Source organism: Podarcis filfolensis (genome assembly GCF_964270895.1).
Source record: "Podarcis filfolensis genome assembly, chromosome: 2".
Lineage (NCBI taxonomy): Eukaryota > Metazoa > Chordata > Lepidosauria > Squamata > Lacertidae > Podarcis > Podarcis filfolensis.
Window position 1 is genome coordinate 118023992 of NC_139605.1, and position 26530 is coordinate 118050521.

The following is a 26530-nucleotide window of genomic DNA, read 5'->3' on the forward strand; positions in this document are numbered from 1 at the left end:
ACCACTATACCCACATTGACATATCCCTGAGCCATTGATGTTGTTGCACTGTTGTTGTTTTTTAGTTTTTTTTATTCATAATAAATAATACAATATATTACAGAGACCCTCATAATAATAAATGAAATTGCATTAAACAGGAAATAAACTCAGCAAGACACCGGCCAATGCAGAAAACAGCAGTCTTTCCCCGCCCAGCTCAAGTTATATAACACTTTGGAAAGGGTCAATGGACAGATCATTCTTTCTGGATTGATTTTCCTCGCACATCTCTGACTTCCCCCACAGCTGCAGGAGGACTGACTTTTGGTCCAGTTCCTCATCATACCTGTGCTCACCTCTGGATGAAGCACCCAAAACTACCTTCCCTTTAATTGGGCTGCCAACCAAGCAAACAACAAAACTCTCCCTAGACATTTCAGTCATGTTTATTTGTTTTAAAATCTGATTCTGTTGCCAAATTATTTTGTTCAACAGCCAGAATTTGCGGCTAGTAAGATTTTTGTTTCAAGCTGATTTTTCTTTTCTTGAAGTGAAATTCAGCTGCACCTCTCCCACTTAGTGCACCTGCAACATGTCTTGATCTCCGAAGGTGACCCACCTCGTATCCTCAGGAGCTGAGCCAAATGGTCCATTTCACACACTGCTGCGTGAGTGACTGAGCTAGCAGCCTTCAGTTGTGCCTGTTTCCTCTGTGGCCACACCTTTCCTCAGACCAAGGAAAAGGGAGTTGCAAGAGCCCAGAGCCACAGGGGAGATTTTGTTCAGGGGCAGCAATTGAGATTACTCTCACACGTGATCTTCTGTGCCGCAGCAGCAAACCTCTGGATTTTATTGGCTCCACTCCTACTAATCCCATTCCCCCATCCTGACTCCTGGCTCTGCCTCCTCTAGGTTTTAACCTCTTGATACCTGGTCAAACGCAAATGCTAGCAATCCTCTCACACACTGACTAGAGGCAGAAGTGTCGAGCTGGAGCAAGGATGTCCACCCGTCTAAGGAAAGGGTCTTGTGCTTTATACAGTAGATCTAGAAATTGTTTCTCTTCCTTTTGCTGCTTGCTTGAACCCATGGAAGATGGAAATCAAGGCAAGGCAAGAGTCAGGATGGTGTTTTCCTTTTCTCCGTGAATGTGGCACTCTTTTTCTTTAAAGGCTGGGGTGTTTCACACGAATTCTCATCTCCCTGTCCAATGTATCACTCCATAAACCCCACTGTAACTCCGACCTGAGGGGTTCATGTGAATATTTACAGTTTATGTGGGCTGGACATGTATTAAGCATCCAAAAAAGGACTAGTTGCAAGCATTATTGCATATATGAAGCTGGACCAAGCCTAGGAAATTCAAGCTCAGGCAACTTTGCCCCCAAACCCTGAAAGCCCAGAGTATATGTGGACCTGGGGGTACTTGTCCTGCAGCCCATCAGGAAGGGAAATATAAGCTGCTAAAGAAACTATTAACACACCCATCCCTCGCACAGTTGCAAAAGCTAAGGCGCCAGGCATAACTCTAGAACACTTGCAGGTCTTAGCCGGTCCTGAGACGTTACAATACGATTCTTGTTTGGTGCGGCACTTTGAATGCCTTGTTCCCAAAACGGACTGTGCTCAAACCATCCATTTTCCAGCTTTCTTCTTCCCATGCACCCACACAGACACATGCACACACACACACTCACAATGGTTATTTACACAAGTAATGTCCCCCTGATTCCCTCTTCGGTCCCCAGGCATCAGTGGAAGCTATCTTGGTTCTTTAAATTGCAAGGCATTTGGTCAGTGTTCATTTGGCATCAGGGGGTGTTCGTGTCTTCTCTACCTTCTCATCCAGAGCATTCTCATTTGCAGGAGGCCATCTCTATGCTTTTCTCTTTCTCTTCCCATTCTTCTTCCGACTCGTAAGTGCCTTTCACAATTGCGACCCTCTCTGACATGTTCATTGGATGAGGCATCAGAAGGTAGTTGTAAAGCAGAGAGGCCACAATGCCTCCAACGATGGGGCCTACCCAGAAGACCTGAGGGACCAAGGGAAGGAGTTAGAAGCTGTCCAAAGACTTTCAGGCTCCTTTGTGCCAGTTAGGCCAGAGCGGAGATGGTTGATTCATCTTGTGCCGTATCTTCCATGCAAGAAATGCCTCATGGGTTTGGGCAGAGGTAGGCAAGCTGCAGCCCAAGCCCAACTCTCATGCAGCCCTTGGCCTAATTTCAAAAGCATTTTGCAAGCTAGCCACTCACATGCCCTCCAACATTTCTCCAATGAAAATAGGGATGTCCTATTTAATAATAATGATAATTTTACTATTTATACCTCACCCATCTGACTGGATTGCCCCAGCCACACTAACAACAACATTCAACATTCAACATTTAAAAACTTCCCTGTACAGGAGTGACTGCAGATTGCTTGGGGGTCGAATAACTCCATACCCTCCAACATTTCTCCAATGAAATTAGGGACATCCTAAGAAAAGATGGGACATTCCAGGATCAAGTCAGAAACTGGGACGGCTTCTGTAAATCTGGGACTGTCCCTGGAAAATAGGACACTGCATTCTGACTTAGCTATCTGCACACAGTCTGCTAAGACGGAAGAGAGAGAGCGAGAGAGAGAGCGAGAGAGAGATTGAACGGGTAACACATAGTAAGAGAGAGGTGGAGGGGCAGAGAGAAATAGGAAAAAGCGAGTGGCACAGAGAGAATGAGGGTGACAGAGAGAGAATGAAAAGGGGCAAGAAAGAAAGAAAGAAAGAAAGAAAGAAAGAAAGAAAGAAAGAAAGAAAAGAAAAGAGGGTAGGAGAGTGAAAGAGGTTGACACACTCGCTTTTGGCTCTAGCCCCACCCACTGCTGACTTCCTCCTGGCCCCCTGCCACCATGCAGCCCCCAACAGATTACTCCTAAGGGGATGTGGCTCTGCAATGTAGATAGTTGCATGTGGAGCAACAGAGAGCAACCCCTTCCTCTTTGGTCGGCCAGTCCCAGAACAGGAATGGGTGATGTCTGAACCTGAGGGCCAGACATTATAGCTATTTCCCCATGGTTCCTGCTTGGGCAGATCTTCTGATGAATTTCAAAGGAAGCAAAAGGAATTTTACTAAAATTTGCATAATTTCTCAAGGGTGCAATCTCTCTTTTGTCAAAAGCAAAATTTCACAGCAAATTTGGAGGTCCCTGGCTGGGCCAAAAAAGTCAAGACATTTTAAAGGAATCAGAAATGGTGGTTGGCAATCTGTACTTCCTATTTGGATTTCAACTCCACATTTTAGGGACCACAGATGCAGCTACAATACGAAGGAGAATATATGGGAAGGTGGCCAATTTCTGAGTCTTATATCACCATCATTGTGCTCATGGCATTGCGAATCTTGTTGAAATTTGGTGGTCCAACACAGTTCTAAAACATAGATGAAAAATTACACACACACCAGAGTTATCCAACATGGTGCCTTGTAATTTAAAGCTCCCATTAGTTTCTGCCAGTATGATCAATATTTGGGAAGTTGTAGTCATCTGAAGGGAACCACATTGTCTATTCCCGCTGTGCATTATCTTTTACACTGAAATACTTCTGTATTAAAATATGTGTGACTTTGATTTTGCATCCAGTAAACCCTAGCTGTGCAGCAGCTAAGGGTCAGTTTTCACTGCTTATTTCCTGTGACTGTCTTTTACTTCAGAGTGAAAAGCTCTAACTTCTTACCCAATGAGCACTGCTGAATCTTTTCATGACAACAGCAGGTCCAAAAGACCTGGCAGGATTCATAGAGCAGCCAGTAAAATAGATCTGTGGAGAAGAGGGGAGGTGTTCGTTAGGCATCTAAACATTTCTTGTAATTCCATTGTTTATAATCTTTTTTTAAATTCAGTTTTGCAGTACACATTTAAATTCAAACATTAGACATAACCATCAACATTTAGGATTCCCTAAATCCTTGGCCTTTCCTCCACCCTTCCAGGGTTTCCATTTTCAATCTTTTCAATTGCATCATATATTTTCTCTATTTTTCTTAAAGTAGTCCATTTTTACCTTTGTTTATAGTACATTACAAGCATTACTCAAATCCTGCCAAAGCTTTTAGCTGTTTACAGTGTTCTCTTAGGTAATTTGTAAATTTCTCCTATTCCTTATTAAAGTTTCTCCCTTCCTGGTTTCTGATTTTCCTGGTCATTTTTGCCATGAAGCCTAGGATGGCGAAACAAGGCTAATATTCTGGAAATCCTTGTCTGAGACTCTGTAAAAGGATTCTGTGGAACTGTAGCAACTCTTCATGTGGATTACTGGACTCTTTGAACAGACAGGTGGAATAGATACTTCTACATGTATGGACCTTATGCATGAACTGACTAGAGAATGAACTGATCCACTGAGTCTTCTGCTTTTTTCGTTGACTTCTGTTGAAATCTACAAATTGATACAATGAATAAGGTAAAGGGTAAAGGGATCCCTGACCATTAGGTCCAGTCGTGGCCGACTCGGGTTGCAGCGCTCATCTCGCTTTATTGGCCGAGGGAGCCGGCGTACAGCTTCCAGGACATGTGGCCAGCATGACTAAGCCGCTTCTGGCAAACCAGAGCAGTGCACGGAAACGCCGTTTACCCCACCGGAGCGGTACCTATTTATCTACTTGCACTTTGACGTCCTTTCGAACTGCTAGGTTGGCAGGAGCTGGGACCGAGCAACGGGAGCTCACCCCGTCGTAGGGATTCAAACCGCCGACCTTCTGATCGGCAAGTCCTAGGCTCTGTGGTTTAACCCACAGCGCCACCTGCGTCCCACACATGAATAGTATACCTTATTTATTCAAAAGTACAGCCAGTTACATTTTGTGTGTTTATTGAGTATGTTCCACGTAACCATAGGTTTGTTGTTGTTGCTTTGCAAAAGTCAGGCAATCCCTGCAAATTCTCCCTTCTAGCATTCCCCACACCATGGAGCTGCTATCAGATTCTCAGCCTGGCTATGCTTGGTGCGGTAGGAATCCTGCTTGTGTGCACAAGCACTTTCATGCGAATGCTGCATCTCTACACGAGGCCATGGGTTCCCTGCCTCTGCTCTACCCAAACAGGCCATAGCTCTATAGTACAGCACACCTTTAGCATGCAAAATGCGTTTGTTTCCAATCCTGGCTTCTTCAGTGAAAAAGGTACCGGTAGTAAAGGATGAGAAATATGATTGTATCCAAAGCTAGTCCTGCTCAGAGTAGACAGACCTAAGTTAGTCATGTCTGTTCATTTCGATGGGTCCACTCTGAGTAGGGCTAGCGTTGGATTCAACCCATACTCTTGCCCAAAACCCAGGAGAGCCATTGCTGCCAGTCAACACTGGGCTAGATAGGCAAACAGTCTGACGTGGCATAAGACTCTTCTTCCTTGGAGGTTTTAAGCAGGGATTGGGTGGTCATCTGTCATGGATGCTTTAGCTGGGAATCATGCATTGCAGGGGGTTGGACTAGATGAGCCTTGGTATCCCTTTCAACTCTACAGTTCTATGATTTTATGAAGACTGCTTCCTACTGCAGAAATGACAGAAGTCATAGGATTCTTTGCATGGAGCTGCCACTTCTCATCTCCGCCAAGCTAAGCAGTTGGCTCCTTACCTCTCTCGCCCTGACCTAGACACTGTGATCCACGTGACGGTCACCTCCAGACTGGATTATTGTAACTCACTCTACGTGGGGCTGCCCTTGAGACTGACCCAGAAACTCCAGTGGGTGCAGAATGCTGCGGCGAGACTCCTTAAGGGATCTTTGCCGTGGGATCACATTCACCCGGTGCTATACCAGCTGCACTGTCTCCCAGTGGAGTAGAGGGTCAGGTTTAAGGTGCTGGTTTTAACCTTTAAAGCTCTATACGGCCTAGGCCCCTTGTACCTACAGGATCGCCTTTCCTGGTATATCCCACAGAGGACCTTATGGTCTTCAAACAAAACCATCTTGGAGGTTCCGGGCCACAGGGAGGTTAGGCTGGCCTCAACCAGAGCCAGGTCTTTTTTGGCTGTGGCCCCAATCTGGTGGAATGCTCTGCCACAAGAGACCAGGGCTCTGCGGGACTTGACATCTTTCCACAGGGCCTGCAAGACAGAGCTGTTCCACCAGGCCTTTGGCCAGGGCACAGCCTGACCCCCTCCTTTGGTAATCCTCAAAGAACTCTATCCCAATGGTTGCCATTAATTTGAGTTGGAACTGATTTTAGAATGAATTGATTTTAGAATGCTGTATTACTTTTTACTGTTGTTAGCCGCTTTGAGCCCGGCTTTGGCTGGAGAGGACGGGATATAAATAAAATATTATTATTATTATTATTATTATTATTATTATTATTATTATTATTATTATTCTCCCTGTGCTCAAGTGACTGTGGCCCCACATCAACCCCCCCCACAAGTGATCAGCACTCAAGTCTGCCATGATGTGGCGGCATTTCAATCTTTCCATTTCCCCCTTCCTTTTGTTTATGTAACACCGCTTTGTTTTCCACGCAGAAGGTCGCAGGTTCAGCTCCTGCCCCCTGCACCTTGGAGAGCTGCTGCCAGTATTTCTGGACAAACCTGAGCTTGATGGACTAATAGCCTGACTCAAAACATCGGGCAGCTCCCCATGTTCCTAAAAGAAAACCTGAGCAGAAAAACACTTACCCCAACGAGGTGGCCCAGAGTGACAGCCAGTCCAATAGACAGGGCTGGGGAGCCCACATGGTCGCGCCGGCGGCTGTCAGTCGAGGCAAAGATGCACATAACAAGCATGAAAGTTAATATCATCTCCACCACCACAGCCTGGCCTGCGGTTGTGTTGTTGCTGAGCTGTCAGGATGGAAGAGCAGAGACTTCGGTTACAATCTTGCACATTCATCTCCGGAACTAACTCCTGCTTCAAACCAAGAAAAACTACTTCCAACTAAGTAAAGGTTACTCTTAAGGGTGCTTGTTAAGAAAACAACAAACCCCAAAGTGCAATAGGACTTCACGGTTGCTATTAGATTTCATTCCTCTGAGCTGCATTGTACTTGGACACTGCCAAGCTTGCTGGAGGTGTGGTGCTTAATAATACTAAATAAACAATTCAGCTCACTGAGCTTCAACAGAACAAAACTGGAATTATAAACCCCTCTCTCCATAGGACAGGAAAGGAACTTTAAGAAGCAACAGGAGTTGGAGTTATACAAGGCATTCATTGTTTTTTAAATGGTCTATCACTCTGTCCATCTTTGTATCTCTTTTATTTCCTTCATTTATCTCTCTTTTGTTACTGATTTCTCATACAGTCTCATCAACCTAGCCCTGAGATATTATCTCTTGGCAAATGCTTTATCTCCTTCAAATGCTCTTTACAACAGCTAATACCTGCTGAAGAACAATGCAGGGGGAAGCTATGGGATTTGCAACAATTCAGGAGCAGATACCAGGATCCTCTTTTAGGCAGCCTTAAAAGAATGTTCCCTGGCTCCATTAAATGAGTCTCTAGGTTACATTTAGAAGAGGGGAGTTAGAAGGAACTATAAGCATTTGGGATTTACATAGGTATGTTGCAGGTCAATGAAATTCACGGGGGGGGGGGGATAGATTTTAAGCCCTCTGGTCAGGCAGTTTGCATCTTTACACACATGAGGTTTAAGGTAATTCTTGCTTTTGGGGCAGGTTTGTAATGCAAATATCAAACCAACAGTGGGCAGGTGGCTTATCTACATTACAAATGTTTCTCCTTCCAGCTTCCTCTTCTACATCTACAACAATCCAGAGCTACAATTCAGTGTTAATGTGGATAACGCAAGAGAGATTGAAATGCAGAGCAGTCCGAAGATTCCCTTTTGCAGTCTCTGCATGCTAACTAAAAGCTTAATAGGAACAGAAGAATGGTTGCTGGTGAAAATTTAGGAAACAAGGGGAAGTAAGCTGGATCCTTAGTACAGCACTAAACAAGTACTGTAGGTAAAAAAATCTGATTTCCTTTGGTAGGGAATTTGTGCCCTTGCAATGGAAACCTGGAACTTTCAGTTGCCTTTAACACTGACTCCCTTCCCTTTCCACAGCAGGCGCTGTAGCACTACAAGTTTGACTTCACCCCTGAAGGCGCACTCTTCTGTTGTCTCTCGAGACAGATCAATGCCAACCAACCAGCCTTAATGCCTTACAGATGCTTTGGACTAAAACTCTCCCCATCCCCTAGCATTAGCTCTACTGGCTGTAGCTGATGGGAGCTGAAGTCCAAAACATCTGGGGAGCACCAGGTTGGCAAAGGGTGTTCTGAATTTTCACTATGTTGTGCTTCCCATATCCTCCTCCTGCTGGCTTAGCTGGTCTTGTGCCTTTTCCTGTCCAGGTCTAATGAGGATTCTAAACCTTCCCGGACGGTCCATTTAATTCAATACACAGCCCAGCATAGAGTTTAGTGTGCTAAAGACTGTTGGATCTTTCAGCTTCATCCTGGGCTGAACTGACCTTTCACAGGGATCTGAAGAGATCCATGCTCACACACGGGAAGCAAATGGGAAACTCTGTGTTCACAGGTGTTGGGCTTGTGTGTAGCTAATTTTCTCTTCCTTCCCGCATCCCTGAGCATAGTACTGAATGCTGTCCACTGGACTGCAGGAGTAGCTTTTGGAGTGGGAAACCCAGCCAGATGGGCAGGGTATAAATAATAAACTGTTATTATAAATTATTGTTCCATTGGGAAATAGGGGGAAAGAAGTCAATGCCTTTCCAAGAGGACACAAGGCAACATGCACCAACTGAGCATCAACAGTTTGAAATGGTTCCAAATTATTATCGTTTTGAAAAACAACAACTCTAAAAGGAACCAACATCTGCACATCTGCCCCGCTCCCCAGATCATTCTTCAAGTGGTAAAGCTGGAGTTAAAGAAAATGTATAGTTCTTTCTCTCTCTCTTTCTCTCTGGGACTGGCTGACTCATTCGCTTGGATATGAGAGACCTTTGGAAGAAACGCCACATTGAAAATTACAAGGCACAATTAACCTGTCCTGCCAGCAAACTTCCATGCCTATTCTTACTCTGCAGCATAATGTGCTGGTGGGATCTCTTGTGCCACAAGCTCTCCAGAGGCTAGGTTCAGGTCTCTCCTGAGAAGCCAGTTCCCCTTTGAGGGGCACTTGCCTGCCCAAGGTGCCAAACCACCAATATCACGAATCTAATCCACAGTCGCAGCAAGTACTTACCGCGTTGACTGCCAGGTTGCCCCGGGCGTTAGAAGGAGTCACCCCATAAAGTATGCCTGCCCCGGCGATGGCACCGATCAGCTGGGCTGCAACATAGAACAATGTCCGGAGGAAAGAGATCTGGTTCCCCACAAAGAAGGCGATGGTCACTGCTGGGTTGACGTGGCCACCACTGATGGGACCAAATGTCTGTACCATCGTGGCAATGGCCAAGCCGAAAGCCAGGGCGATCTGGAGGACGCTTGGCAAGGCCGAAGGCCATTTCAGGGCTGAGCCCAAACCGAAGAAGACGAAGAGCAGTGTGGCTAAGAACTCGCAGAAGACAGCTCGAAGAAAAGCGATGGTGCAAATTTCTTTTCTCATGGTTGCACTGGAGCAGGTGTAATGGCAATGAAGGTGTGAAAGTCTCTGCTCTGTCTGGGATGCCAAGGGAGTGAAGCAAAGTGCTGGGCCATACAGAGAGAGATATATATCTACAGGTGCTGCAATAAAAGATCCTCTCCAGGTATGGGTGGAGCCAATAAATGTGGCCAGTCCTCCTCTTCCCCCTCCTGTTCCTGTGGAGTTTGGAAACTTTCCATCTTCAGACAACAACTGCACCTTCCTCTCTTGTAGGCTCCAATATTGGTGCTGATTTTCTTCTTTTCTCCTTCAGACAATGGGGTTTCTATTGAATAGCCTTGCTGTCATTAGATAACCACAATATTGCATAATGCCACAGAGATTAGCACCTTGTCTGTTTACCTTCTTTTCTTTTCTTCTCTTTTCTTGTTCTTTCAGTTTGTAACACAAGGCATTTCGTCTCTATTAAGCTTTTTTATTTTTTAAAAAATGCACTCAGATATTAGGCTTCTAATATGCCACTATTCCACCTCCCCCTTCTCAGGGCTGAAGAGTGGAAAGTAATCGGGCAATAATTGTGGACAACTCTGCAGAACTGGATTCTCCAGTATGCCAGCGCAGGTCTTGAATGCATTTCTTTCGAATCGTTAGGAGTTTTTGGTAGTTTGCTCCAGAAAATGTGAAAGCTTTTGCCCTATGTTCCTATCTATCAAAAAGGAAGGTAAAATAAAACAATGGGTACAAATCTACATGCAGCCACTTGCTGGAGAGCCGTGAAATGTATCAGCAGTGTAGAGGTTTAGTTTACAACCTGTAAAGTTTCAATAGGAGTGCAGAACCTGGGGCATTTGTTTATTTAATACCATTTGGATAACTGCCCAGTATTACATGTTATCCGGGTGGCTCACAAAAATTAAAAGAAACACACACACAATGCAAAACACTAAAAGTAGTACAAAAAGCAGCACTTGTTCTTGTTTGGAAGAGAAAAGAGCAAAACTATTAATAGCCCATCAAGCACAATTCATAAATTGAGACAGGTGGTAAAAGCACAGGTTGCTTAAAAGATTGGATGATTAAAAAGGTATTTCACCTAGTACTGAAAAGACCATAAGAATAGTACCAGGTGAACCTCTCTGGGGAGACTGTTTAGTAACTGGGGTGCCACCACCAAGAAGGCCCTCTCCCATCCACCTCACTTCATTTGGTGAGAGCACCCAGAGTTGGTCCTCTGAATAGGATCCGTCTGTCTCTTTATCTACCTGACTGCACTGGCTGCCAATTTGTTTACTGGCCCAGTTCAAAGTGTTGGTTTTGACCTATAAATCCTTAAATGGCTCAGGACCACAACACCTCAAGGTTAGCCTCTCCCCATAAGAACCAAACCCTGCCATCATCACCTGGGGCCCTTTTTCATGTGCCTGCTTCAAGAGAGGTACAGTGGGTGGGAACATGAGAAGGGGGCTTTTCTGTGGTGGCTCCCCATTTGTGAAATGCTCTCCCCAGGGTGACTTGCCTGGCACCTTCATTACAGATCTTTAGGCACCAGGCGAAAACATTCTTCTTCTATTGGACGTTTGGCTAATTAAACAAATGATGTGCTTTTAAACTTTGCTTGTGTGGGGTGTTATTATTTTGTTTGTTATCATGTTATGCATTTTTGTGTTTTTATCTCATAAACCACCCTGTGATCAGAAGAAGGGCAGTATAGAAATATAACATTAATAATAATAATAATAATAATAATAATAATAATAATAATAATGGAAACACTTCAAGAGAATCCCATGGTCAACCATATCAAAAACCACTGAGAGAGCAATAAGGTTGTACTCCCCATGTTTCTTGGACCCAGTCCAATTCTTTCTCTGAACAGTGTCTGAACCCTAAATTTCATAAATAGTAATAGTCTAAACCAGGCTGCTGTTTTAGTTGCACTGGGGAAAACATTCAGGTGTCTCCTACATAACTAATTAGGTATTCACGGAAAGACAATTTAGACTGCAGAGACTGTAAGGAGGGAAGATTTGAGGGTGCCCAGTACCTCTTCCATATCCTTCAAAGCAGCTGCATAGGGCTGCTAATTTGTTTTAGAAGGAGATAACGATAATGAACTAGTTTGACCCTAAGCATTCACATGATTGTCTATATTGCATTGCTCTTGTGCGTAGTGAAACCTCTCACATTGCTTGGATTACCTGGTTAACCACACAGAATATTCAGCTGATCAGGGAAACAAAAAATGTGCATTTCAGCTTCTGTGAGGAAATGAGAAATTGTCAGTTTGGCTGGGGTTAAAACTTCAAACAGAGGCAGGCTAAGGGCTGGGAAGAGGTCCTTGGATATAGAGACGCTAAGGGGCAGGGAGCTCAAAGGCAGGGAAGGTGAAGGGAAGTTCCAGAATCAACTGAGTATCTGAAAGAAAGGTAGGTGGAAAATGAAATTTAAAGGAAAGGGAAGAGGAGGCAGCAAGCTGCAACAAGAAGTGGGCTTTCAAGGAGGGAACACACACAACTGAAGCTCAGGAGAGGCTGGATTTCCTCAGAGGGAAGAAGACAGGAAGACTGCAGAAGGTGGGCCAAGAGAATGAGTGGCTATGGGAATGGGATAAAGTGTACAATAAAGAACAATGCTTGGTGGAGATGTGAAGAAGGAGGCAGGTGGAAGTGAGGAGAAAGCAGGATAGGGACAAAACTGGAAAGCTGAAAGGAGCTGTGTCCCGCTGGTAAGTCACCAAGAAAATGAAGCTGTGAAACGTGGGGACTCAGCTAGGAAGCCAAGGGGGCATGAAGTTTGCTAGGTCTAGAATACAGGCCCTGGCAGAGTAAATCAGGCAGTTAATGGCTTTAAATGTTGTGGGTGGCGCTGTGGTCTAAACCACTGAGCCTAGGACTTGCCGATCAGAAGGTCGGCGGTTCGAATCCCTGCGACAGAGTGAACTCCTGTTGTTCGGTCCCTGCTCCTGCCCACCTAGCAGTTCGAAAGCATGTCAAAGTGCAAGTAGAAAAATAGGTACCACTCCAGCGGGAAGGTAAACAGCGTCTCCGTGCGCAGCTCTGGTTTGTGGCTTAGTCATGCTGGCCACATGACCCGGAAGCTCTCTGCAGACAAACGCCAGCTCCCTTGGCCTATAGAGCGATATGAGCGCTGCAACCCCAGAGTCGTCTGTGACTGGACCTAATGTTCAGGGGTACCTTTACCTTTACTGTTGCGGTAGCATTGTGGCCTGACTGTTTTGAAGGACCAGAATAAAACCCCCAAAGCCATGATTGATTGCATTTGAAATAGATTTGAACTAAACAGCTATTTACTTGGCTTATTGTCAAACCGGTGTTCTACGTCACAATCTTTATCTGTCCCCAAAAGATCTTTATGGGGCAGGTTCTGAGAGTGCCGATTTTACAGGGAAAGAGCTGAGGTTGGGACAGCAACTCAGTCAGGGCCATGCGGCAAGTCCTAATGGCCAAGCAAGGATTTGACTGCCAGAACAAATCCAGGGGGTAGATTTCACCAAACAGAAAAGACTGGAGATTCCACAGGCAGAGAAGGACTGAAATAGGTGAGGCTTTGCTGGGGGCGGGGGGAATCAAGCCACTTTTCAATGCTTTTCAATGATCATCCTTATATTTGCATTTTGAATGTATTATATTATTAGGCACGGACTCGGGGCACAATTGGCATCTGCAGTGGGTTAATGGACTTGCTGGTTGCATCCAGAATGATAATAGCAAAGGCATGTGCAAGGGTAAACCGGCAGCTGCCAACAAACACACACACACACACACACACACACACACACACACACACACAAACACTCACACATACTTTGTGCTCTGCTCTAAGCTTCAGCGAACCATTATTCTGAGCAGCCAAAGGTCAAATAAACAGTACTGTTTCTCTGCACAGTGTGTACATGTGTCTGCCTGCCAGTGTGTGCACAGGGCAGGGTGTGCACCTTTAGGTGGCACAGCTGGGATGAGGTCAGTATCATGCACGTGTTAGAATCATAGAATTGCCGAATTGGAAGGGACCCCAAGTATTGCTAGTTTGTGACTGATTCTGCGTTCTCTTTTGAGAGATTTGCTGCCTTCTGCTCTTGAGCTGGTTCGGGCGATATATTGAACGGCCCTGTGATCCTAAGTACATGATGCCAGAACAAATGTTGTGTTGTGGATGCAGAGTGTTGGATAGGAAAGCCTGCATTTTGAGACGGATCAACCTAGTTTGTGCATTTCAAAACAATACACCAACTGAAAAAAGCCATCCTTCAACATTCACACTGCTCTGAATTTTGCAAAGCAGTTCTCTAGCCAAGTACAGTGGTACCTCAGGTTAAGTACTTAATTCGTTCTGGAGGTCCGTTCTTAACCTGAAACTGTTCTTAAATTGAAGCACCACTTTAGCTAAAGGGGCCTCCTGCTGCCGCCACGCCACCGGACCACAATTTCTGTTCTCATCCTGAAGCAAAGTTCTTAACCTGAGGTACTATTTCTGGGTTAGTGGAGTCTGTAACCTGAAGCGTATGTAACCTGAAGCGTATGTAACCCGAGGTACCATTGTAATGTGTACTAAAATGCATATACCAGGCTGAAGTGTTTATAAGAATGCATTATATTGGGGAAAATTGGCTGGCAAAAATGGGTATATTAGGGGAAATCTGCAGAGAAATCTGCATTAAAATGCTGATGAATTTGCATGATTACTTTTTTTTAAAAAAAGGGTGATATTTAACTCACTTTCACTCAGTAGACACATTGAAATTAATGAACATGATTTTAGGTTTGCTCATTTCAATTTCTGAAAATACTGTAAGTTTACTGTGAGTAAAACTTTGTTGACTTTTACCCAATATCGCAAACTGGTGTGTAAGTGAGTAGAACTGAACTTAACACTGGGAAAATGAGAAACCAAAATCGACAGATCCACTTATTCCTACTGTTGAGGGAGAGGTCCAACCTCTACCAAGTCATGAAGCTCACTGGTTGGCCAAAAGTCAGACACAATGGGCAGAATTCAGTGTCACGTTATTACAAATGTTTTGTCTGTTGGTACGACTGCCCCATCGGGTGCACATCTACGATAAGCTGAGAGATGTAGGACTGATGGACATGCCTTTCTCTAACTTGCAGTGCTGGTTTTCTAGAAAAAGAGGTGCTGTAACTCACCATGAACGCGCCCTTTGTTCTCTTATAATGGCAATGGAGCCCACCTGAGAGGTGTTGGAACTGAATTCTGGTGAGTTCAGGCGGAAAAAAGTCCTGCTTGTAGGTGTACTTTTGACAATAAAGACTTAATTCCTCGCTCTGAACCAGACTTCCTCAACCTCGGCCCTCCAGATGTTTTGAGACTACAATTCCCATCATCCCTGACCACTGGTCCTGCTAGTTAGGGATCATGGGAGTTGTAGGCCAAAAACAACTGGAGGGCTGAGGTTGAGGAATCCTGCTCTGGACATTCCTTGCCTGACAGCAGTGTGACACGCAGCATAGTCAAGCATTATGGGAGTTGTAGTCCAACAACAAAACATCTGAAGGACATCTGGTTAGGTAAGGCTGCCTTAGAGGAAGGCAGGATTAAAATGTAATCAATATTTAGAAGGTCTTTTTTTAAATTAAACATTTTTATACAGTTTTTTCCATGAGATTTTACTCTATGCTGTTTACAATTAAAAATACATGATAAAATAGAAGGTGACTTCTATTGAAACCAATAGTTTCTAGGAATAAACAGTGGTTTTTTTTCTTAAAAAATGTTTAGGGGTACTCTGATTTTATTGAAATACTGCCCCTCAATGAGGCCAAACCTAGATTTGCAAAATGTTTAGGGGTATGCGTACTCCTACGCCTCCCCCCCGAAAAAAAGCACTGGAAATAAATATTTAGAGTTAAGATGCTAAGATGCAGGTCTGATTTACATAGCAAATTGATATGACGATTTTTAATTGTCCTTCCCTCTTCCTCTCTTTAGCTTGCCTTCTGTCCCCTTGTCCCCCCTGCGGGGAACAGCAGATGAGTCATTAAGGAACTAAAATGCTCTGGTAACACAATTTTTCCTCTGGCTACGGAAGTAAAAGTAAGGCGCTGTGAGGAATCTGGGTGTAACTGCAAAGCTGGATGTGACTTTCTTGGAAATCTGGGACAATGAGAGCGCTTGTAGCCCAGGTGCCTGTAGCAGCTCTCGGAATGAATAGCTGCAATGGGTGTATTGAGGCTTATTGGTATATTTGATGCCTCATTTTGAGAGTAGAGTCTAAACAGAAACATTTGTCATAGCCAAACATAGCCAAGGGCTTTCCCCCACCAAGCCTCTTCACACCTGTTGGAGTCATTGCAGCACCTATGTGATCCTCACCACAGTGCACAAACCCCTGTGTTGCAAAGAGTACGTCAGCAAAGTTTAGGCAACACGATGACCATGTCCATACGCAATAAACAATCTTTATGGAATGCCTTCAAACTATAACAAGTACAAATTGAATCTGAACAGTGAACAGTGATTCCGGATATTGACCACTGTTGGACATCATAATTGCTGAATACACAAAGCTTCACAGCTAGTCTTTCATCGTACAAAGTCTGGTAAGGTAAAGGTAAAGGGACCCCTGACCATTAGGTCCAGTCGTGACCGACTCTGGGGTTGCAGCGCTCATCTCACTTTATTGGCCGAGGGAACCGGCGTACAGCTTCCGGGTCATGTGGCCAGCATGACTAAGCCGCTTCTGGCGAACCAGAGCAGCGCACAGAAACGCCGTTTACCTTCCGGCTGGATCGGTACCTATTTATCTACTTGCACTTTGACGTGCTTTCGAACTGCTAGGTTGGCAGGAGCCGGGACTGAGCAACGGGAGCTCACCCTGTGGCGGGGATTCAAACCGCCGACCTTCTGATTGGCAAGTCCTAGGCTCTGTGGTTTAACCCACAGCGCCACCCGCGTCCCACAAAGTCTGGTACCTCGCTTCATTTAAAGATCTTCAGAGACTTTGAGACTAAAGTTTCAATTTGTACTTGTTATAGTTCGAAGGAATTCTATCAAGTTTGTTTATTGCGTATGTACATGGTCATCGTGTTGCCTAAACTTTGCTGACACAGTGCACAAACCACAGAGCAGGTGCACTGCATGAAAGAGCAGGCAGAACCAATACTTAGAAGGTGACACATCCAAGCCAACCGGCTCACATGCCTCAGACTTAAGGGGGAAATAAAATCCCCATGGTCAATGGCCATGTGGCCTAGGGGGATGTTCCCTTTTGCCCCTCGTGGTAATCCGGACAATTCCTGTACTGTGACACTTAGCAAACTGTCACTCACAGGCATAGGTTGCTCCTCATTATTTAGACGAACAGAGATGGCTACCCAAGATAGTATTTGGAGGCCAGGGGGGAGGAAACTTCCCCAACTCCAAGTTACCACAGCTGAGGCATATCACACTCTCTCTCTCTCTCTCTCTCTCTCTCTCTCTCTCTGTAGTTATATGATATCCTTCATATAAATCTGACTTGAACCCTGTCTGTGTCAGGTATTTGCTCTTCTGAATGGAAGAGGCCATAGCTACTCATAGCTTCACCATCCCATTCCCCCTGTTGTCTTCCTATGCCTGTTTCAAAATTGCAGGCCCCTTGGTGAAGGCACCTGCCCTGCTTATTTCTTGTAAAATGGCATGCGCATAGATAGCACACCCTCCAACATTTCTCCAGTGAAAATAGGGACATCCTATTCCATTATTATTATTATTATTATTATTATTATTATTATTCCCCATCCATCTGACTGGGTTGCCCCAGTCACTCTAGGTGGCTTCCAACATATATAAAAACATAATAAAACACTGAACTTTTTTTAAAAGAATCCCCATACAGGGCTGCCTTTAGATGTCTTCTAAATGTTGTATAGTTACTTATCTCATTAGCTCGGGGGTCGCATAACTCCATACCCTCCAACATTTCTCTGATGAATGTAGGAATGTCCTAAGGAAAAGTGGGACATTCCAGGATCAAATCAGAAACTGGGATGGCTTCTGTAAATCTGGGACTGTGCCTGGAAAAAAGGGGACTTGCAGGGTCTGAGATGGCACTGTGTAAATCACAGGTGGGGGACCCTCCAGGTGTGTGACCCTCTCACACACTCTTGGTAAAATTTACAGCCATTGCTCCACAGACTTTTGCCTGGAAAGTTGCCCATAAGGCCACACTCAGCCTCGAAATGGCTCCCCACCACTGGTGTAAGTAAACAAGCTGGCCTGTGGACAGAAAGTACACAGAGAGCTTAGTAGGGACTCACAGCTCCATGTGAGTACATCTGGCAACCCACATGTCTCTATAAAGGAGTCGAGGGACCTTGAACATTCTGTTGAGGGTTCCTGTATATTGACCCCCATCTCCTGCTGCTCTGCTGTCTACCCCATTAGGAAAACCATGGGAGCTTTTCTCAAAGTTGGCATGGTGGCCTTAGCTGCATATTTCATCCAATTCTGCATCACAATTAGAAAGCTATAGGTGTTTCCTTTGAATCAGGCTGCTGGAGGCTCCCTGGCATATATATATATATATATATATATATATATATATATATATATATGCTTTATTTACACACATATATACAGGTTGAGCATAGATGAATATGCATCTTAATCTCAAGAGATGTCCCAGACAGACTGCTCCAGAGCGGCTTTCTATGGAATGTACCAGCACCAGAAAGCAACTCGGACTGTCTGCTGTGTCCTTTCCCCCATCCCCAACTCAATCCAAATAATAAAAAGCACTTTCTGCTTTGTTTCCTGCTGAAACGGATCCCTGCATTAACACATTCGACAGGAGGGGTGGGGGACTATAAGCCCTGATCCCTACCTTCAGAAGAGCCTACCCAATGATAGAGAGCTTCATAACAAACAGGCAAAGTGAGATGACCACCTCAGGTGCCAGGATCCACAGGGGCAGCAGACTCCGATGTAGATCTTCGTTTCTCCCTTGTTCCTGATGCAGATGTTCACTCATCCCTTCTTCCCTGGCACGGAGGGTGATGCCATTTTGTGCTTCACCTCAAAATGTCTTTGGCTGCCCCTGTTAGCAAAGGCTTTTTGGTCACTCTGCCAAAAGCCATCAAGATCAGCTCCTGTTGCAGGAAATTAAAATGGTGGCTCCAGGGGGAAAAGGGCTTGGGACAAGTTCTCAGAAGTCTCCAAAAGAAAGAGGCAAATAATTTTAAAAAATCTCGTGTTCAGTGTGGTTTAACAAAGGCCTTTGTTGAGTATGTATTTTAATCCCTTGATTCATAATTCTGAGAGCTGGCTTTATCTGTAATTCATAATTCTGAGAATAGCCCTGTGCTTTATGTATTATATAAAACAGATGGGGAAGGGGAGAGGAAATAATTGTAGCTCCACTCAAGTTACAAGCCAGTTACTCTGGTTCATTTTGTACTACTCCCTGAGGTTCTCTCTGTACATTACCATGTTTTGGGGTAACTCTCTCTCTCTCTGTATCCTGGTCAGTTAACACCTAACATGTTCAGCTCAGTTGGCATGGAAGGAATTATGTTACAAGTTGGTTCTCCAAGTTGTCCTGGCTGGATTCCAAAGCCTATTTGTGGTTTCTTCCCAGTCTTAAAAATCTTGTTAGCTTCAGATAGCCATCATGGTGGCAGTTACTTCTCTCTTCACAGAATCAAGAGAACTGGAAGGGATCAGAAGGGCCTCGGGCTGAATCCACATCCCTAAGGAATTGACTATACAAAGTGGCTAAATTTCCCCTAAAGATAAATGTCTGGGCAAATTTAGGAGATTGCTGTTTAGGTGAGATGGGTGAATTTTTTGAAGGAAAACAGGAGGCAGAGTTTCTGTGAGAGTAGCAAAACCGGTTTTGGAGCACGGATTATCCCCAATAGATCAACCTACAGGATAGGAATAGGGAACCTCTTGGCTACAGCTCCCATTATCCCTGACTATTGACCATCCATGGTTGGGGGATGATGGGAGTTGGAGTCCAACAACTTCTTGATGGTCACATTCACTTCTTTCTGCTATAGCAGTGCAGGGGAACTTTTAGCCCTCCAGATGTTGCCGAACTGCAATTCCCATCATTCCTGGGCCTTTGGCCACGCTTGCAGCATCTGGAGGGCCAAAGGTTCCCCATCCTTGTGCTATATGATCTATATTGCACTGTAAGGAGAGATTGATTGAACCCCTTCTCAAAGGTTTTTGCATTTCAAAAGGTTCCATGTGATTCAAGCAAATGAGCCAAGAAACACACTGCAAAGCACCCTTAGGCATTTTTGACCAATACCAATGACTGGGGTAGGATGAAGACTGTTAATGCTTTCATACAGTGGTGTCCAAACTTTTTTCAAAGAGGGCCAGATTTGATGAAGTAAAGGGCCGTGAGGGCCGACCAAAGGGCCAACCATAGTTGTTGAACTTTTTTTACGATTGAAGTTGTTGAGGTGTTTTTTTTAGTATTTTACCCCAGGAAATAAACTGTCACAGGGGCCGGATTAAACTGCCTGGCAGGCTGGATTATGCCCCCGAAATGGACTTTGGACATGCCTGCTTTAATATATCTCTGTCTTCCAGATCTCTGTTAATGCAGATAAATTTCAGTGGAAATTTTCAGTGGAAAATTCTTTTCCACTGAATAGTCACAACCTGCCCCCATAGATCTTCAACTATCTGTGCTGTTAACTACTAAATATTGCAGGAAAGGCACTGTACAGTGCTGCATAACCCTAAGCAAGGTTCTCTGCAGGTAATGAGCACCAAGGGTTTACAAGCATTCTTTTCATTCTTTTCATTCTCTGCAGATGTTTTGTGCAGAAAGTTCTCAAATAGTTAGTGAGTTTTTATTTTGCTCCATGCTCATAAAAGCAGCTTATACAAATCATAGACAACTTGGAGAAATTTGATCTGGCCAGCTCTTCCTTTCCACTTCCCTCTTAACATTTCTTTTCATTTTTGAGGCAATTTCCTCCTTTGAAATTAAATATGACTGTGCTGGATGCCTTTGACAACTTACTTTCGAAATATATGTTGGATTTGCCAGGGCCATTACCACTTAGAATCCAGCCAGGGCAACTTGAGAGAACCTGTTTGTAGCATACTTCCCTCCATGTCAACTGAACATCTCGAACCAAATTCTGGGCACCTCTCATTATTTTTCCCAGCTGTGAAATTGAAGTAATGATGATGGGGCTAAAATGGTCTGGGCCAAATTCAACTAAAAACTAGCACAATGTCTTCAGGAAACCATGTCTACATTGGCTTGTGGGCTGAGGAGAACCTATGTATTGCATAGGATTCTGTGTTCCGTTCTAGGCTATGAACTATATGGCCTTTCCAATGTTGGACTCAAACGCATCCATTCTTAAGGAAATTAGCCCTGAGTGCTCACTGGAAGGACAGATTGTGAAGCTGAGGCTCCAATACTTTGGCCACCTCATGAGAAGAGAAGACTCCCTGGAAAAGACCCTGATTTTGGGAAAGATGGAGGGCACAAGGAGAAGGGGACGACAGAGGACGAGATGGTTGGACAGTGTTCTCGAAGCTACAAACATGAGCCTGACCAAACTGCGGGAGGCAGTGGAAGACAGGAGTGCCTGGCGTGCTCTGGTCCATGGGGACACGACTAAATGACTAAACAACAAATGTTGGACTCCAACTCCCATCATCCCCATCCAGCATGGGTGAAATTCCATGTTGAATGTTATAGGTTTGTGGGTGGTAAATGTCTGGGCTCAGTAAACGTTAGAATTTAATTAGAGCTTGTGTGTTAAAATGGGATGACAGACCCATGTGTGTAATTGAGCTGTGTATTAGGCATTTCTGAAATTAGCATGTGATTAGGGTTAATTAAGGCAGACTGGTGCTAATTAATTTGGACCAATTTCTTTGGAGGTGTTAGTCTGGGGTAATGGGTCATTAACACAAGGGGATTAAAGGGAGAGGATACCTTCCTGTGTTAGAAAAGCCAGGAGTTCAGAACAGAGAGGGAGAAATAGTGAGGGCAGGAGTGTAGTTCCGAAGGTAGAGGTTCAGCAACAGATTTAGGAAGCAGCAGGTGGAGACAGATTTAGGGGAGTGCAACTGATTCACCCACACTGGGCACCAAGCTGAGAGGGTGCCACAGGTGGTGGTGCAACAGTGGTGAGCAACAGAAGGCGGGAGGCAGGGGTGCTGAATTTTGGTGTCACACAAGGTGCTGCTGATTTTTTTTTTCAAATTTCCAAATTTGATTTTGGTTTCTAAGGTAAATTATAAATTTTCCCCATTCTTTGTTAAAATTTTGGTCTTCCTGATTTCTGATCTTTCCGGCCATTTTTGCCATTTCGGCATAATCCATCGACTTGATGTGCCATTCTTCTCTGGTAGGGACTTCGTCTTCTTTCCATCTCTGGGCTAGCAACATCTGCGCAGCTGTCGTCCCATACATGAACAGTCTTTTCTGTTCCCTTGGAATTTCAGCACCTAAAATTCCTAATAGAAAAGCTTCTGGGGTTTTTTTTTGGTAAAAGTTTTTTTAAACATTTTTTTCTGTTCATTATGTATCATGTGCCAGAATGCTTTTATTACCTTGCATGTCCACCACATAGGATAAAAGGTGCCTTCTTTTTCTTTACATTTCCAACAGATATTTGTACCTGTCTTAAAGATTTTTGCTAACTTACTGGGAGTTAAATACCAACGGTACATCATTTTCATATAGTTTTCTTTTAATGTACAACATGCCGTAAATTTCAAATCGGTTCTCCATAACTTCTCCCATGATGAAAACTGTATATTATACCCCAAATCTCTTGCCCAGTGGCTCCTGGAATGTTAAACCCCAAAGTCTGTCACTGCAGTGGACTGGAAAGAGGAGGCGAGAGAGCAATGTTTGAGAGCAATGGGTGGAGTCTGTTAGGTTCAAGGCTGCTGTGGTTATGGAAGAAGACAAAACCTCTTAAGGTAGGAATGCTGTGGATTTCTACACTGTAGGCTCTCTCTCTCTCTCTCTCGTTAGCATTCAAATGGCTGTCCCAAGGCATTTGGCTGCCTGAGGCAGAAGGGCAAATGCCACCTCCTAAATCAAAACATGTGGCACCCAAGACTAGTATGGTTATTTTGGCAGCCTAAAGCAGAAAAGTATGTTGGTATTATTAGATTTCTATCCTGCCCTTAATCTGAGGATCACAGGGTGGTTTGCAATCCCCAAAGTGACTCTCCCCGGAAGTAAAAATACAACAACAAATTAAACAGCAATATCCTGTCTGTTCATGATACCCCAAAGGAGATGCCTGGAGTGGCTGTGTCTCACTCTGTCTAATAGTTGGGCCAGGCCTGTTGATATGCACGTGTTCTGCTATGCAAACAGAATCCACAGGAAGCCCATGGGATTGGTACAAAGGAGAGAGTCCCTTAAAAAAAAATGCAGATAGGAGACTATGAAAGGCAATTGTGTTAAAATGAAACACCACTGTATCAACCACAGCTTTGGGAGGCATTTTTGTCAGGGTGGTTTCATAACCAAAAACATGTACACTAGTATCATCGACGCAATGAACATCACATCTCATTTGTCCGTTCCTCCTCTGAATTACCCACCCTCTGCCTCCAGGCCTTTTCTGGATGAATCATTGGGTAAGGACAGGGCCTAATTCAGTTTTGTTCTTATTGCTCACTCTTCTTTAGGCTGATACCTTCTGGCATTCCTGCTGGGCACTGCCACAATGTACTCTCCAGAGGAGACAACTCACACACCTGGCCAGCCCCAGCATGCCAAACCACAACTTGAAGAAAATAGGAGACATTGTGGTGGGGTTCTGTCTGCTATTGTCTGGGAAAGTGCTACTGGGGACCTAAGTGATGCCTGTTTAAACATCATAATGTGCTAGAAAAATAGGTGCTGGTATTCACCATGAAGTAAGTGCCACACTTTTTAACAACAAGAAAAAAGAGGTGCCAATGCAGCTTTACCCAGATCACCAGACATCAGATTCATCTTAGAAACAGAAAATCTGAACCTTACAGTTGCTCAAAGCTTCAGTCTCATTCTGCATGAGCTCTTTATTAATACAGAGGGCAGCTGACTCAGCCATTCCAGTTTCAATTAAGAATAAAATGCATTTCAGAGATCATAAAGTTCATTCACCTTTGCTGCTTTTCCCATATGCCTTTCTTTCTCGTGACAGCCAACATTTTTGACAGCTGCTAATTGCCAGGCACACCCTTCCCATTGTCATTTTATTAGGTGGCTTGTGATTCTTTGAGTCAGGTTTCCAAAGAGGAGTTGGCATAAATGCACATTCCAGTGGAATCTTTGGGCATATTCAGTACCACAGGGCAGAATTTAGGAGACACCAATTGTCTTAGCCATGCCCAACAAAGGCACCATGACTTGTGTGCAAGGCTGTTACTAAGGGTGCTCTGAGTGTCAGCCCACTGGAGAATCCAAGTGTCTTCTTCCCACTGGCCATGCTTCCTTCCACCCTGGTATCTTATCTGCTCATTGTGTAATAATCCAATATGGCCTGTTCCATCTACAAGCATGTTTGATTGTAGATAAACCTCTGATTGAGTTTATATATGTTGGGATTGGCCCACCAGACCTTGTTCAGCTCCCATCAGCTCCAGCCAGCATGGACAAGGGATGATGGTATCTGGAGTCCAACAGCATCTGGAGGACCGTAGGTTCCCAAGCTCTGATTGACACACTAAAGGTAAAGGGACCCCTGACCATTAGGTCCAGTCGTGGCTGACTCTGGGGTTGCAGCGCTCATCTCACTTTATTGGCCAAGGGAGCCGGCGTACAGCTTCCGGGTCATGTGGCCAGCATGACTAAGCCGCTTCTGGCGAACCAGAGCAGTGCACAGAAACACCGTTTGCCTTCCTGCCAGAGCGGTACCTATTTATCTACTTGCACTTTGACGTGCTTTTGAACTGCTAGGTTGGCAGGAGCAGGGACTGAGCAACGGGAGCTCAACCCGTCGCGGGGATTTGAACTGCCGACCTTCTGATGGGCAAGTCCTAGGCTCTGTGATTTAACCCACAGCGCCACCCGCGGATTGACACACTACTTGTTTTTAAAATCTGATCCTTTTCCTTAGTGCTCAGGGTGTTGTGGCAGCATTTCCCTCGTTTTGCTCTCAGGGCAACTTTGTGCTGTGAGTTTGACTGAGTGACTGGTCCATGGTCAGACTGTGATTTTCATGTTTGAGCAGGGATTTCAATGTCGTAGCTCCCTTCCATGCCAAGGCCCTGTGACCCCCTTGCCCCTGATTTGATAAATAACCAGACAAGACAGAACTCACCAGAACTCTGTCCTGGCACCTCTCAGGTGGGTACCATTGCCATTATAAGAGAACAAGGGAAGCGTTCATGGTAAGTTCCGGCACCTTTCTCTAGAAAAATAGCACTGATTACCGGTAAATCCATGATTGACAGCTTACAACATGGGAAGGGTTGCTATGCATCCAGAATTTCCCAGACATTGCAGGGATTCGGCCATCAAAAACAGTGTCTGGGCAGAAATCGCTTAAATGTCTGGAAAAATCCAGACATATGGCAACCTGTATCGAAAGTGTAGATTTCGGGAAATTTCCTTAAAAATTAAGCTAAAAAAAATTCCCTTAAAAAAACCTCTGGCTAAAACAACAACAACAACAACTCAGCACCTTTTGTGTCCGGATTTTCACTTTTTGAAACATGGCAACCCTAAACATGGAATTGTTTTACATAATTACAAATATAACAAAAATAGGCATAAACAATATATACACAACCAAATCGAGCAATTTCCACATTACATCATAAGATCTAAAAATATAGATACAAAACAAATACTATCAATAACAGCAACAAATTCCTTCCCCCCCACCCCAAACCCCTAAACAATTATCCAACTCAAGAGTCTGTTCCGCAGTCTCAGCTTTTGTAGTTGGAGTCAGTCAGGGCCCCACTTTCTGAGGCCAGGTGAAGAAACTCCAGCAAGGCAGCGAGCGAGTCTTGCAGGACTCACAGACGAGATGATTTTCAAGTGACATAGTTCATACTACAAATTACAATGGTACCTCAGGTTACATATGCTTCAGGTTACAGACTCCACTAACCCAGAAATAGTGCTTCGGGTTAAGAACTTTGCTTCAGGATGAGAGCAGAAATCGTGCTCCGGTGGCACAGCAGCAGCAGGAGGCCCCATTAGCTAAAGTGGTGCTTCAGGTTAAGAACAGTTTCAGGTTAAGAACAGACCTCCAGAACCAATTAAGTACTTAACCTGAGGTACCACTGTACATGATAGAGAATTAATGTTTTTTGTTGTTTTTTTTGCTGGCATTCAAACAGTAAAACACATCATGTGAATTTATAATTATTCTGTGAAAACAGCTGTATTTGTGCATGGATCCACAATTATTTCATATATATTGACTACTTGTTTTATTTATGTATTTGTGTTTGCACCAGCACATGATCTATGTGTACTATTAATTTTTCTCATGGTTGGTGATCTGTGCAATTATATATTATACACCTTATACATCCACAATAGGTCGTAGAACCATGGAAGCTTAGAGCTGGAAGGGTCCCAGGGGCAATCTAGACCAACCCCTTACAATGCAAGAATATCAGCTAAAGCATCCAGGACAGAAGGTCATTGTCAGGGGACTGCCATTGGAACAGGGGAGGGAGGCAGGGGATACAGAGAGCCTCCGACGCTGCTGAGGAGCAGCGCCTCATCCAGCGGTGGGGAAAGCCACACCTCCAGTGGAGTAGAGGGGGAAGTGGGCAGCCAAGCAAAGGGAGGGCTCGAAAATGCTACTGAGACACCAAGCACCTCATCTAGCCCAGCTGGCCAGGAGACAGACACGCCATTTCCGTTGCCCAGTTTACGCAGCGGGGTGAAACGTAAGGAGGGGAGGAGGAGATTTGGGGTGTCTAAGTTCTTATGCTGGGGGAGAAACCGGAAGGGGCCACTCCCGGAATCTGCTAGTGACTAGGACGGACTAGGCTGGCCTCAACCAGAGCCAGGGCTTTTTCAGCTGTGGCTCCGATCTGGTGGAA

The 26530-nt window shown here is 44.6% G+C and overlaps 1 protein-coding gene and 1 long non-coding RNA gene across 3 annotated transcripts in view; one reads left to right on the forward strand and one right to left on the reverse strand.

Moving 5' to 3' along the window:
• LOC310756029 overlaps nt 1-25529 on the forward strand; it is a 54301-nt gene extending 28772 nt beyond the window's left edge. The window contains exon 3 of one of the 2 annotated variants that reach the window (XR_014544663.1): nt 23165-25529. This is a non-coding gene — a long non-coding RNA (uncharacterized lncRNA). Of the gene's footprint in view, nt 1-6479; nt 6627-23164 lie in introns of those variants that run through there. The other variant, XR_014544664.1, reaches the window with a different exon arrangement.
• On the reverse strand, nt 52-11098 carry LOC310755951 (aquaporin-5-like). Its single transcript, XM_083599500.1, has 4 exons — nt 9170-11098; nt 6633-6797; nt 3699-3782; nt 52-2015 (listed from the first exon to the last, which is right to left on the reverse strand). Exons 1-4 carry the CDS (start codon nt 9530-9532, stop codon nt 1839-1841), a joined length of 789 nt encoding a protein of 262 aa, XP_083455626.1. The 5' UTR covers nt 9533-11098; the 3' UTR covers nt 52-1838.
• Nucleotides 25530-26530: the final 1001 nt, after the last annotated feature.

Coding starts and splice junctions, on each gene's coding strand:
- LOC310755951 (XM_083599500.1), bottom strand. CDS start 9,532: ATGAGAAAAGAAATTTGCACCATCGCTTTTCTTCGAGCTGTCTTCTGC. Junction 3,783..6,632: donor CTCTGGGCCACCTCGTTGGG/GTAAGTGTTTTT, acceptor TCTTCTCCACAG/ATCTATTTTACTGGCTGCTC. Junction 2,016..3,698: donor GATTCAGCAGTGCTCATTGG/GTAAGAAGTTAG, acceptor TTGGTCCCTCAG/GTCTTCTGGGTAGGCCCCAT.